Source organism: Catharus ustulatus, chromosome 5 (genome assembly GCF_009819885.2).
Source record: "Catharus ustulatus isolate bCatUst1 chromosome 5, bCatUst1.pri.v2, whole genome shotgun sequence".
In the NCBI taxonomy this organism is placed as follows: Eukaryota; Metazoa; Chordata; class Aves; order Passeriformes; family Turdidae; genus Catharus; species Catharus ustulatus.
The window spans coordinates 25,387,927-25,400,987 of NC_046225.1; the positions used below are offsets into that span (position 1 = coordinate 25,387,927).

Here is a 13,061-nt window from a genome sequence, read left to right on the forward strand (position 1 = left end):
AATATCTCCAGGAGTGTAATGCTATGTAAATGACATACTTTATATTACTCAGGGTTTTTATCTTTGTAGCTTTTAAAATGTTTTTCCAGTTTATTTCACCTGAAATTGGAGCACTCTCATTATTCTTAGTGCTTTTCAAGTTAGCATGCATGTCAGCCAGGTTGCCTGTATCAGACTCCTCCATGAGGAGAGGGAGCTGGAGAACTCCTGTGGGTGTATGGCATGGGTTTCTTTGCATACTGGTATGCAAAGTCTGGACAGTCTGCTTGAGCCGGAGACACTCTTAATTTCATTATCTCACGCACATACTTCCCCTTATGTCAGATCAGGATATAAAGTCCTTGCTGCCCCAGTTCCATAGGAATGCAGGCTGTAATCCTGTAAATCTGCTAACATATATATAGGTGTGGTTGAAAAAAGGGGAACAACTGCAGCCAGTATTGAAAGTCAGAGGCAAAGGATGCTGTTGGAAAATAAGCTGCAGGGAGGTGGTACCTCTCTCCTTAGAAATTGTGTTGTGTTGGGTGCAGGGGGTGTGTGGGGTTTTGAGAGTTGTGAGGGCAGGAAGTCAAGATCACAGCTGAAACAACTCAAGAAGGATAATTCTTGCATCTCTTCCGAAATTTTGAGGAGATGCTGTAGTGATACTTTTTAGCTATGACCTCTAGGTCTACAGTTAGCAAATAAATGACAATTTTTTATGATGTATAGGGAAAAATGATTAATTGCAATGCTAATTTGTCCAGTTCTGCAGATTCTTTCTGTAATATGCCTTTTAGTGGTAGATCATTATGCTTGATCGTTGTTAGTGCAAGAGGTGTTCATGGTTGAGAGGCATGAAGGGAAAACTTCAGTACACATTGAAGGTGAGGAGTTGAATGTGAAAACCAGAAAATACTGTCACTGAGAATGGGATTTATATTTATCGCAGCTTGACATAACTCTTGACTTCCCATGACATCAGTTGATGGGAGTATTATATGGCCTGACTGTGTTTGTCCTGGATAAGTTGATGGGAAACGTGTGCTCTAAACTGGTGTCTAGTCTAGCTTTGTCTTGAGCTACAATAAGCAATCCTAAAATGCTACCTATATGACAGAATGCAATCTTCTCATTGGCCAGAGGAAAAAAAAAGTGATAGTGTAATTTCTCTCACCATAGATTGTTTCATGTGATGATAGTTACCAACAATATGGTTTTAGATGTTAATTTTGTTCAAGTGTTTGCTTTGGTCTTGGTTGCTTATGGCATTTAAAACCTTTATGGAGTCACCAAATAAAGTTTAATATTTAATTTTGCAGATTGAATTTTTGTACAAAGAAAAAAATACATGTTTCTCAGAGTTTAGAAACTTTTTTTTTTTTTTTACAATGCATTTAAAGGATTCACATAATTTTGGAGGTAATTGGATAACCTTTGCTTGAGAATAGATACTAATTGGCAGGAAGGTATTACATCTTCAGCTAATCCAGGTGTAAATTTGTTTTGACTTTGAGCATGTGACACTGACATTACAGCATTTAGCACTCTCTACAGCAGTGATTGATGCTGCCAGCATTGCGATATTGACTTGCAATGTGAAAAATATCATCACCCTTCAAACAGCTCCCTGCTACAAAACCTGACTGAGCACGTGAATGTGACAAAGAACTTCCTTTGTCATCTTGCGTATCTTGCTTGAGGAAGCTGCTGTAATAAGAGCATTCCCGTCAACAGGTTCTGAAGCTCTCATGGGGAATCTGCAAGACAGTGTGTAGAAGCAGAGGTTATAGCAAGTCCATTGCAGTAAAAAAATGCTCTGTATGTTCATTGGAAAAAGACATAATTTTGATATGACTTGGGAAAAAGCTGTGTGTATGCTCAACATTAGATTTTAAAATTGCAAAATATATAAAAGTTCCCTTGAGATAATAAAGATGTGTGCTGTTAATTTTGACTGTAAATAATAGAAACAGAAGGATCTTTTTAAGCCACTTCTTCTTCACCTTCTAAAGGAAACCTTGGCCATGGATTTCTTTGAGATGTCACCTCCATTATTCAGGGAAAAGTCAGGGACTGTATGAATGACACAGCTGTATGTGCAGAAGATGCAAAGTTAATACTGTGTCTGCATCCATCTAGCAAATTCTGTAACTTAAAGAAGTACTCTACAAATGGAGAATTTTGTTCTTGCTTAATTTCTGTATTTGTTGACTGAGTACAGTAATTTCAAGATTATAAGCCGCACCATTTTGACTAAAATTTTGGCCTGAACCCGGAAGTGCGGCTTGTAATCCGGGGTGGCTTATATATGAACAGTGTTCTAAAAGTTACCAACCTGGAAGTGCGAGCCCGCGGCAGCCCCAAACCAAGCTGGAGCCCGGCTGGCCCCGGCAGAGGCGGGGAAGCCCGGAAGCATGGGGGGGGCCGGCAGCACGGGGAAGCCCGGCAGAGCCAGGACCAGCAGCGCGGGGCCGCCCGGCAGAGCTGGAGCCAGCAACACAGGGAAGCCCAGCAGAGTCGGGGCCAGCAGTGCCAGGCCAGGGTGAGCAAACGCGGCACTGACAGTGCAGGCAGCAGGCAGGGGTGAGTGATTGCGGCAGCAGCGGCAGCGCTGCCCAAGCGGCAATGCCGAGCTGGGCCACCCAGCCCCGTCGGCAGCCCTGAGTGGGCTGAGCCTGCCTGGCCCCAAGCCAAGCCAGTAAACCCCACGATCCCACAATTCTGTTACTAATTGGCAACTTTGTGAAAGTTGCGCACAGATCCTTGGTGTGAATGAAAGTGCAGCTTATAAGCTGGTGTGGCTTGTATTCGTGAAATTACTGTACTTTTGGTAAAACCATTTTCTTTCTCTCCTTTTTAACAGCTTGGGCAGTCAGGGTTTTTTTTTAAAGAATCGTAATGCAGATTTTCTCAATTGTAAGCAAAGAGCAACCCTTAGTTAAGAGGTAACTTAGTTGAAGTTATGTTGTCCTTGTCTGATAGGAGTTTCAGGTGGACTATGTCAAATCTCTCAAAGCATTAATCTTTTTTTAAAGCAGATTATATCTAGTCCAGATGTCTAAAACACATCAGAAGTTCTGTGTAATACTCAGGGTTGATTTAAACAGATTGCTTGGAATATGGGTCTCGTAACTGAATGCCCATATTGCAAAGTGACAGCACTGCAAGGGAGGCATAATACTGATCTACTGCACAAGATTTCCTCCCGTGGGAGGAATGTTGAGGGGGCCTATGTCTGGTGGACTACATTCCAATTATCTGGGAAGAGTAACTTGCGAAAGTACAGCATTGTGGGGATATATCAAAAATAAGCTTCAGCTTAGTCTTGCTCTTATTGCCTGATGCTTTCTCTTTTTTGCTGTTACCAGAGCAATTTATTCATTATAATGGAGTTTTAGCACTGTAGGTATTGAATTTTTTAAAACAACCAATCTTTCCATAGATACTTGTTTGAAGGCATCTCTCTTCAAAGTACTGTATTGTTTTTTGTAGTTACTGTGAAATCAAATGTGACTACTTGTGTTGTGTAATTGTCTGTAAAGTACATACAAAGGATTCCTACTTTCTGCTGTTTTCAGGTGGCATTGATTCTTCACAGCCTGTGCACTCAGTGAGCCAGAATGTTCAATTTACCAAGCCTGGAGTTGGAACATCTGCTTCCTCTGCTGTGATGTCATCAGTAAGGTCACCTGCTCCAAGCCTGTCTTCAAAGTCACCATCTTCACCATCTGTTACACAGTCAGCAGAGCTGGCCCTTCAGGAAGGTACTAAAAGGGAATGGGGAAGTCTCACTACAGACTTTGCTCAATTCCACATGCACACATGAATGCTGCAAGTTTTATTGCTGCTTTTCTGTGTTTGACTGGAGCACATCTCTGGCATCTCATCAAACTCCCTTAGTTGGTGGTGTTTTATGTCACCTTGGTTCTAGCTTCTCTTACTGTTTGTGTTTTATTTCCTTTGTCCATGTGCTGCTTTTGGCTTGTTTGTCTTGTTGGCAATCTTACACGTCTCTTGCTCAAAAAAAACCTTTTAGTTCCTGTCCTAGTTTGGAGGACAGGTGTCTGATGAAAAAGGCAGGAACCTCTCTTTGAAATGGAGAATGTAAACCCCCTCCCTCCAAATTATTAGAATTTTGAAATCAAACGACTCTCAGGCAAAGATATGGGAATTAGGAATAACAGTTCTTTACTAGGGAAATTAAAATAGAAATACAGTACTACAAGAAACAAACTCCAAACCCTGACAAAGTCAGAGTACAGCCTCACACCCTGTCAGGCAGGGTGTTGGTAGCAGTCCCATTAAATGGTGGCTGTATCCTCCTGCAGTGACAGATGTGATTCAGTTGAAGCAGTGCTCCTGTAGAAGGTGCAGTTTCCCTCGGGAGGTCCAGTGGAGATGTGGAGAAATCCAGTTTTCCTCTGGAGTCCAGTGGAGAAAGGGGCTACCTTAGTGTGCCCCACACCTCTGTTTTATCTTGGTAAGAAATGTTGGGCTCTTCCCCCTGGCTGGAACATCTCCCAATGGGATGCAGTAATTTTATCAGTCCCACAGTGGGACTCAATGGGCCATTAGCAGAAGATGCCTCCCTGGAGGAAGGATGGGTTGTGAAAAGATAAAGAACAATGCCCTGCCTGGTTTCAATGGATGGGCCATTAGCCGAACATCTCCCACGGAGATAAGGATCACCGCCCCCACCCTCAACAGATGGTGATAGAATAGATACCTTTTATCACACTCTGTATTGTAACCCCAGACAGTTCCCTTTTTCTAAAAAGCTGCTCGCTGCTTTAGTTTCTTAGAGGAAGGTCTTAAAATTAGCTTATAAATAGTCTTTATTGAAAAACTAAGCGTAAACTAGAAAGCTGCTAGTTTATTTGTGGAAACATTGAGTTTGAGGATTAACTTCAAACTGGTAGAATTGTTTTCTTACTGCCTAGCTATAAGCGCCCATGGAAGGCTGCTGCAAGAATTCTTGTGGGAAAACAGGAGTGATTGTATAAGCTCCTTCCTATTCTGATGTTGGCAGCATCTTGACAAAGAATCAATTGACTCTTGAGCCTTCTTCAGTTAAATTAAACTTTACACTGATGTTTTAACTTGCCTCTTGATTGTTACATGTTACATTGTTTCTGCATCTAGTGTTCCAAATCTAATTGGCTGCATGAATTTTTTTATTTTGGCCATGTTCTCTCTTAGCAATTTCAGAATTTTAAATTCTTATGGCTAAGGAACTCTGTCTGAGGGGTGGAAGTAGGCATTAATTTTCTCCAGAGCAATGTGATATCTCTAGTATTCAAAATAATTGACAACCACATGGTGTGTGATTGTCACAGCGTCTTTCTTTATTCTTAAATTCTTAAAGAATCCTCTGATATAAATAAATTACCCCTTTTCCTTCATTTCCTCCCTTTTCTGGTGGAATGCAGATTACAGATTGTTTGTCAATCATTTCTATATATATTAGAGGGAAAAAAAAGTTAATTGCTGTGAAGTCCTATGTAGAGTGTATCATTTTAAGGAAGATACGTCCATTTTCAGAACTGGCTCTTGTACAGTTATATAGTTGATTTTGGTACTAGATAGATTTTGTATCACCTTTGTCTCTGTGACGCTTTTTTTAGGTGTGCTTGCTAGAAAAATAGTGTTGCTTCTTCTTCCAAATAAATTGCAAACCATGTTTTTAATGAGAAAAAGGGATTTTAGCTCTTTAACTGAGATTGCCTTGATGTGCAATATATATGTTCTGGAAGTGATTCCTATGCAATATATGAACACCTGGTACAGCAGCTACAGATCAGTGCAGTCGCTGCTGAACTTCCCTGCATTTAAGTGCTTCCACTAAGTGAAGGTGAAAGCAGTAAGTAGCTGAATGAGCACATTTTAAAAACAGCAATATGTTACCAGTATAAAAATAAGTTGTCAGGAGTTTCTGCTGATCTAATTTTATCTATTTACATGTCATCACACATAAATTTCTATGTTCAGATACTGGTTTTATGAGCACTGGAAGACTTCAAACTCTTTGTTACTTTTGTTTGAGGAGTCTGAAATAAATAATGTGCTTTTGCTTTTTATCACCAACTTTTTAATCAAAAATTAAATGTGCTAACTATTTGTAAAAGTGAACCTACTGAAAAAACAGAGCACATGTACTGAATATTTGTCTGGCTTAGAATTTCAAGTATTTCTCCTGCAGAGATCAGATGGACTTGATTTTTTTTTATATTTTTCTAAATTATAGAATACCATTGTCTACATGAAAGCATTCTGAAAAAAACCCAGAATTAATTTGAATTAATTTTTAAAGAGGATTTAATTGTTTTAGGCTCCTCTTGGGGAGGAGAAAAAATTCTAATTGTTTACTTGACTATCTTCTAACAGGACAAAAACCTTAAATTGTATTGAAACCTATTTAATCTTACATAACTATCTGTGCAAATTAAAGGTGCACTTTAATTTTGAAATGCTTTTATGGTGTGAGTGAATGAACTTAAAATACCTAAATAGTTGGATTATTTCACAGGCAAATGTTTTGTTATCCCAATTTATCTTCTGTGTCCTGCCACCTGCATTTCTCGGTATCTGTAAATTCCAGTGGGATAAAGCCTTAGAGTGCAATATTATTATGTCACACGTACACTGCTTACAGGGTTAGAAATTTCCAGTCCAAGACATCTGTGATGATTTAAATTATGTGGTTGCGGTTTAGGCCAGATTTATGGAATCACCTGACTCAAATAACTATTTCAGAATTGGCTTTCACAGTTTTAAAAGTGGGAGATTTTAACACCATTATCAAATCTGTAAAAAATACAAAGCGGAAGTTGTCACAACAGAAAACATGATTAGGCACATGATGGCACTTGGTCTGCAGCGACCCATTTCTGCCCTCAATTCCTTTCCTTCCCTGTGTTGACCTACTATTGGCATCGCTGGGCAGTGAACTAGAATGGGAGACTTTCCCACCTGACAATGACTTTTCAAACTATGCTATTTTTCAGCCAGATCTATTCTCAGATCTATTTTTGGCTGTTTTACTAGCACATCACACTCTTAAAGGCAGAAATCAGTAGTACTGTTGGCAATGAAAATAAATCTATGCAAACTCATAAGGCTGGTAAGAATCAAACCAGCCTGGTCTTCACAGCATTCATGGTGACATAATTCATGATTCCTGAACTTCTATGTTCCTGGCATATTTTGTTAATCTCTTTTCTTCTGTATTCTTTCCAAACACCTGCATCCTTAGTGCATGTCACCAGTAGTGGGTAATCCAGTCCTTTTCTCTCATCTGCGCATGCTTAGAATTTTTGCATTGGCATGCACTTTCCAGATAGATATCCTTTCTTTCTTCTTCTTATCCATGTACATGACATCTTTACACTCTCATTCCGAGCAGGTCTACATTTACTTTGGTTCCTGCTGTTACAGTGCAGCCCTTTATGTTATCCTGACTTTTTTCCCTTTTACTTGCATGTTAATGATTTTAAGATAGTTTTTTTTTCTCTTTCTCGTTCACAATAATACAGTTGTTCTGTTGTATTCCTCAGTAGTTCTCCCAGGCCTGAGAAAAGACATGGTGTGTTGGTCTGTTATTCTGTTAGCTCTACTCTGTTCTTGCACAGATAATGATTTTCTTGTATTCTCCTTCCCAAGTGCATCCAGTGAATTTTTAAAAGATGCTTCTAGAAATTATTCAAATTAGCCCTGTGTTTTAGCAGTATGGAAAAACTGAAGCACTGAATCTACTCAGTGGCACTCAGGATGATTTTTCATTCATTGTTGTTACTACTTGAATTACAGAGAAAGTTTATTTGAATTTTACATGTATTAATGCACTAGATAAAGAAATATAATGCCCATCCTTTCTTGCACCAATCTCTCTATGAAAGTTCATCTTGTCAAGAATGTTGGTGTATACAGTAATTTCACAATTATAAGTCACAGCCTTGTGACTAAAATTTTGGTCCCAACCCAAAAGTGCGGCTTATACTCTGGAACGTCCAATATATGAACAAAGTTCAAAAATTTGCCTACCCGGAAGTGCGAGCTGCGGGCCAAGCCGAGCTCGCGAATTGAGCACCTACCAGTAAAACCTGCAATCACGCGATTGTTACAAATTGGTTACTCTGTTGCATGGCGGGGGGAGTGGGCTCCCACTGGCACCACGGGGCATTACCGGGCCAGGGCGAGCCCAGCGGTGGCGGTGCAGGCGGCGGGCCGGGGCAAGCGAGCTCGGTGGCAGTGGCGGCTGGCCAGGCGGCTCTGCCAAGCAGTGGCAACAGCAGCAGCCAGCCGGGCGACCCTGCTGAGCAGCAGCGGCAGCGCCACCCTGCCGGCCCCGAGCAGCCCCGCCAAGCTGGGCCACCCAGCCCCGTCGGCAGCCCTGAGCAGGGCTGAACCTGCACAACCCCGAGCCGAGCCAGTAAACCCCACGATCCTGCGATTCCTTTACTAATTTGTTACTTTGTTGCACACGGATCCTCACTGCAAACAAAAGTGCAGTTTATAATCCAGTGCGGCTTATATGTGGACAAAGAAAAAAGTTGCCGATACCTGGAAGTGCGGCTTATAATCAGGTGCGCCTTATAATCGTGAAATTACTGTAGTTATACTTTGTTTTCTTTTTATTCCAGTATTTGAGTAGATACTCTTCACCTTGATTCTGTTGGGATTTTTAAAGTGAAATTAAACTGCTCCTCTTGGGTTCATTTGGTAACCGTTTTTGAAAATGCCATGAAAGTAACACCATTTATAGACCATATTTTAAATAAAATAAAGGTTGATAGAGTTGATTGAAATAATGGATGGGTATATTATTAGTTATCATGATGATTTCAGATTATGCATAACATAACGCTTCTTTAATGCTTTATAGTATTAAAATAAAGAATGTTGCACATTGGTGCCACACTACTTCTACAAAGGGAAGGAACCCCAAATTCCCGAATATTTCATTAGTTTTGAATACTTAAGATATTTTCTTGCCATAACAATCCATTAAATCAGTAAGAGAGAAACAGTGATCACTTATATTTATTTTGGATGTCACTGCCTGACTAAAAGCATATTTAAAATCCTTGCTAACGCTGCCTTATCACAAGAGAAATGTAAGATTTCCTGAAGATACTGAAAACACATCGATAACAAGTAATGTAGGAAATTAATTATAAACCATGGCTGCATGCTTTACTCTGTTTTCAAATGGTATGTTTATGTGTTGCTTTTGTGTATTACTCACATATCCTTAGAGTAGATATTGTAAAAGCAAACAAATAAAAAACTAAAAAAATACTAATGAACTGTGCTGTGGAGGTGACAGCAGTAACAGTTAGTACTTTGTCACCAAATACTAGAAGTGCGTGGTCTAGTCACATGCTTATGAGCCTGAATTCATGTAATATAAGACCACCCAAATTTCCAGGTTTACCTAGCTTTAATTTCACTGATTGTGTTGCGCTCTCTATATGTTTGTACTCTTGCATGTGGCAGCAGCACTATATTTCATTAATTTCTGACAGAATTCCCACATGAATTATTCTTATCTTAAAAGAGGCAGGCAGGTGTGTGAGTAAACATTTTCGTAACATAATTTGAATTTATGTGGAAATAATTCCTTCATTTCTGTGTATTAATTTATGAAAATACTCCGCTGCATGAACTGGTACTAAAAAGATATCTGGGAAGTCTGTGTGTTTGATTTCCTGATACACATGCACATACACACATATGAAATTATCTGCTAATTTCCATGTGCTACTAATATTTTGCTGAACTAGCCCACTAAAAACTGCTTCTAGGATTGTAGATTTAACTTGTTGCATGCTGGGATTTTCTCTGGAACAACTGTTTTCTCTCACTTTTAATGCAATGATTTGTGACTTTCATTTCTCATCTTTCCTGTCTGTCTGACTCTGATGTTTGTGCTTTCCACTTCACAGGCATGCAGTATGGTGGATATGTTAATAATCAAGCTAGCTCTGCACCAGCTCCCTTGTCATCAAGTTCAGATGATGAGGAAGAGGATGAGGAGGATGAGGAAGCAGGTTGGCTTTAGCTTTACACCAGTATCTTGTTATCTTCCTACTCAAGGTTTCCCCCATATTTCCATCCCCTGAAACTTTTTCTTCCTTTAAGACAAAGCGTCACTCTGACTCTTCAACTTGAAATTTCCCGGTTGTTACTAGTAAACACAAAGGATTTCAGTAGTGACCAACAAATAGGTCCTTTTTTTGTCATGTTAATATCAGATGTTTTATGAGTCTAACAAAGTAATATTCACAACTTGCAAAATGCCCGTATTTTTAGTGTTTTGATTTGCAGTGAGATTTAACTGAAGGTAACTAGCAGCAGAACTTAGACTGGTAATTGTTCAGGTTAAGTGACCAGATGCCATTTGTATCATTACATTAAACAGTGTTTATCTTGTTTCTCATTTATGCATAAGGAACTCATACAATTAAGGTAGTAAACATTGAGAGGTTGTAAGTGTGCTTTTTAGGACAGCAAATTAGTCTGTGCTGGTTTTTTTCTCCTTCTAAAGGTGTATGTCTCAATGGTCAGGCACATAGGTTCAGTATTAATCTGCTTGCTTTGTAGAAAACTTTAAAAGTTTGTTGATTTTTTTTTATTTAAAGAAGCAATTTTTCCTGATTGATTGAAGCGTTACGTACTTGGTTGCAAGGGTTCTACCTGTGTTTTTGGTCAGAATGACCTGGTTTTGTGAGTTTAATGTTTCTCACCAGTCTAGTTTCTTCAATTTTGGTAACCTTTTCTTTTGGAACTTAAGTCTTTACTGACTGTGTGAGTGGTAATGGTAGAAAAAGCTTTTTGAGAGAAACATTAGACTACTACCCTTATTAATAGATGTAGCAGCACATACCTTGTACTGCTGGCTTTTAGTATTGATTAGGAGAAGGACTCTATTGTAGTTTTTCCTTTAATGTTATAATTCATGTTGTCAGAAAATAAAAAGTGCCAGTTTTATTAAAATATTAAATCATCACCTAAATACTGTGAAAATAATTTAGTGTACTCATAATAATTCTATGAAGAATGGAACAAACCAATGATGACATCCAGGTCATAATTAAAAACAGTGTGTTGGTTTGCATGCCAAGGTTTCTGTCAAATTATGTTGACTGGGTTTTTTATCAATTGTAACCTTTCTCTCCTTACTTTGTTCCCTAAACAAGCTTTCATACTCCTTACCATCATTCTGTCTCAAGTTCTGTACTTCACTAAAACCTATAATCTTGGAGGCATCATTGCATTTAAATTTGTCTTACAAAAAAGAGTGAAAGGACATCCAGGTTCATTACGGAGTCTGTTTAATAAGTAATATCCTATTTTATGCCCTGTCACCAGGAGCTAAGGCAAATCTGGAACAGATTTCAGTAGACAAAATTCCTGGTTCAGACTGTCACAGTTTTATGAAGAATAGGTGCCAGAAATCTGGTTGTTTATAACTTCTCAGTTGTTTTGTTGATCTAACAAAAGTATATTTTGACTTTGCTGTAGTAAGACTTAGCAAAGCTTTGAAAGCACTAATCCTAATCAGGGTAAAAAAAGTCATGAAACTTTTTTCCTTCAGCTTTTAGAATAGAATTATGCAATTATGCAATTAGATCTTTTTTAACCTTCAGGACTGAAAAAAAAATAAAATTTGCAGTGAAAATCTGAAAACTAAGATTGTATGAATGTCACAAAATTAGATTTTCATTTAAATCGTATATTATTGATAGTCTTATGGATTTTTTTAATAGCTTTTCTATTTCTTTGTTGAATACTTTAAAGGCAAAATGTTTAAGAACTGTCTGTGCCATCAGGATGGTACCATGGTGTTGGTGTGTCCCAAATGTCAGTGATGTTATGTTTTCATATGTAGGAGTCTCTTTTCTTGGAAGTCTTATAAATGGTCCACCATTGAAGGTCTTGAAATACCTTGAAATACTTGCAGTTTTGCAATGGGATGTGTGGTCATGGTTGATCCTTCTGAATAGAGCAGTATCAGTGAATCTTTTCAGTCTTTTCTGCCACAAAAATTATATATACAATTTTCATTTTTTTTTCTCAGTTCTTAAATAGACACTTACTTTTCTATCTCACTTCATGGCTTGGTTTATTTTAAAGAGAAGATGCCTTTAATCTTCCTGGTCCCTTTTTCTTTGGAAGTAAATGTATATGAAATCTCATTGGAAGAGATGTTCTAAAATAATTCTTTGCTTGCCAGATGCTTTACAATAAGATATTCAAGATCTGCATAGGTTGAACTAAAAATTAAGCTATCAAGTCTCTTCAGTCCTGACAACCATGTATGTGCTTATTGTGCTTTTTTGCATGTGCCTAGTTGACTTTTGGTACTTATAGTAATTTCATGATTATAGACCACAGCATTTTGACCAAAATTTTTGTCCGAACCCGAAGTGCGGCTTATAATCAGGTGTGGTTTATATATGGACAAAGAATGAAAAGTTGCTGTTTTAGTTTGGAAGACAGGTGTCTGCTGAGAAAGGCAGGAACTTCTCTTTGAAATGGAGAATGTAAACCCCCTCCCTCCAAATTATTATAATTTTGAAATCAAACGGCTCTCAGGCAAAGATAGGGGAATTAGGAATAACTGCTGCTACCGGGAGGCAGGGGAGCGGCGTGCCCAGCGGTGTCGCCAGGAAGCGAGAGAGCAGCTTGCCCGGCTGGTGCCACCGGGAGGAGGGAGAGGGGTGTCCCTGACTGCTGCCGCCGGGAAGAGGGAGAGGGGTTTGCCCGGCCGGTGCCGCCAGTAAGAGGGAGAGCAGTGTGCCCGGTCGGTGCCGCCGGGAAGAGGAAGAAGGGCGTCCCTGGCCAGTGCCACCGGGAAGAGGGAGAGGGGCGTCCCTGGCTGCTGCCGCTGGGAAGAGGGAGAGGGGCGTGCCCAGCCGGTGCTGCCACCGCGCCCCCCGGGGTGGGCAGCACTGCTGCTGTGCTGCCGCTGCCCCACCACCCGGGGCCGGGCGGGCTCCGGCTTGTGGCTGCTGCTGGCTCGGACTTCCTGGTTGGGAAATTTCCAAAATTTGTTCATATACAAGCCACTCCTGAAT

General features: G+C 39.7%; 1 protein-coding gene across 2 annotated transcripts in view; it reads left to right on the top strand.

Moving 5' to 3' along the window:
• SEC24B (SEC24 homolog B, COPII coat complex component) overlaps positions 1-13,061 on the top strand; it is a 60,486-nt gene that overhangs the window by 13,573 nt on the left and 33,852 nt on the right. Inside the window, exons 3-4 of one of the 2 annotated variants that reach the window (XM_033060375.2) lie at positions 3,561-3,746; positions 9,927-10,031. In XM_033060375.2, the coding sequence (XP_032916266.1) occupies positions 3,561-3,746; positions 9,927-10,031 (291 nt within the window). The remainder of the gene's footprint in view (positions 1-3,560; positions 3,747-9,926; positions 10,032-13,061) is intronic. The other variant, XM_033060376.2, reaches the window with a different exon arrangement.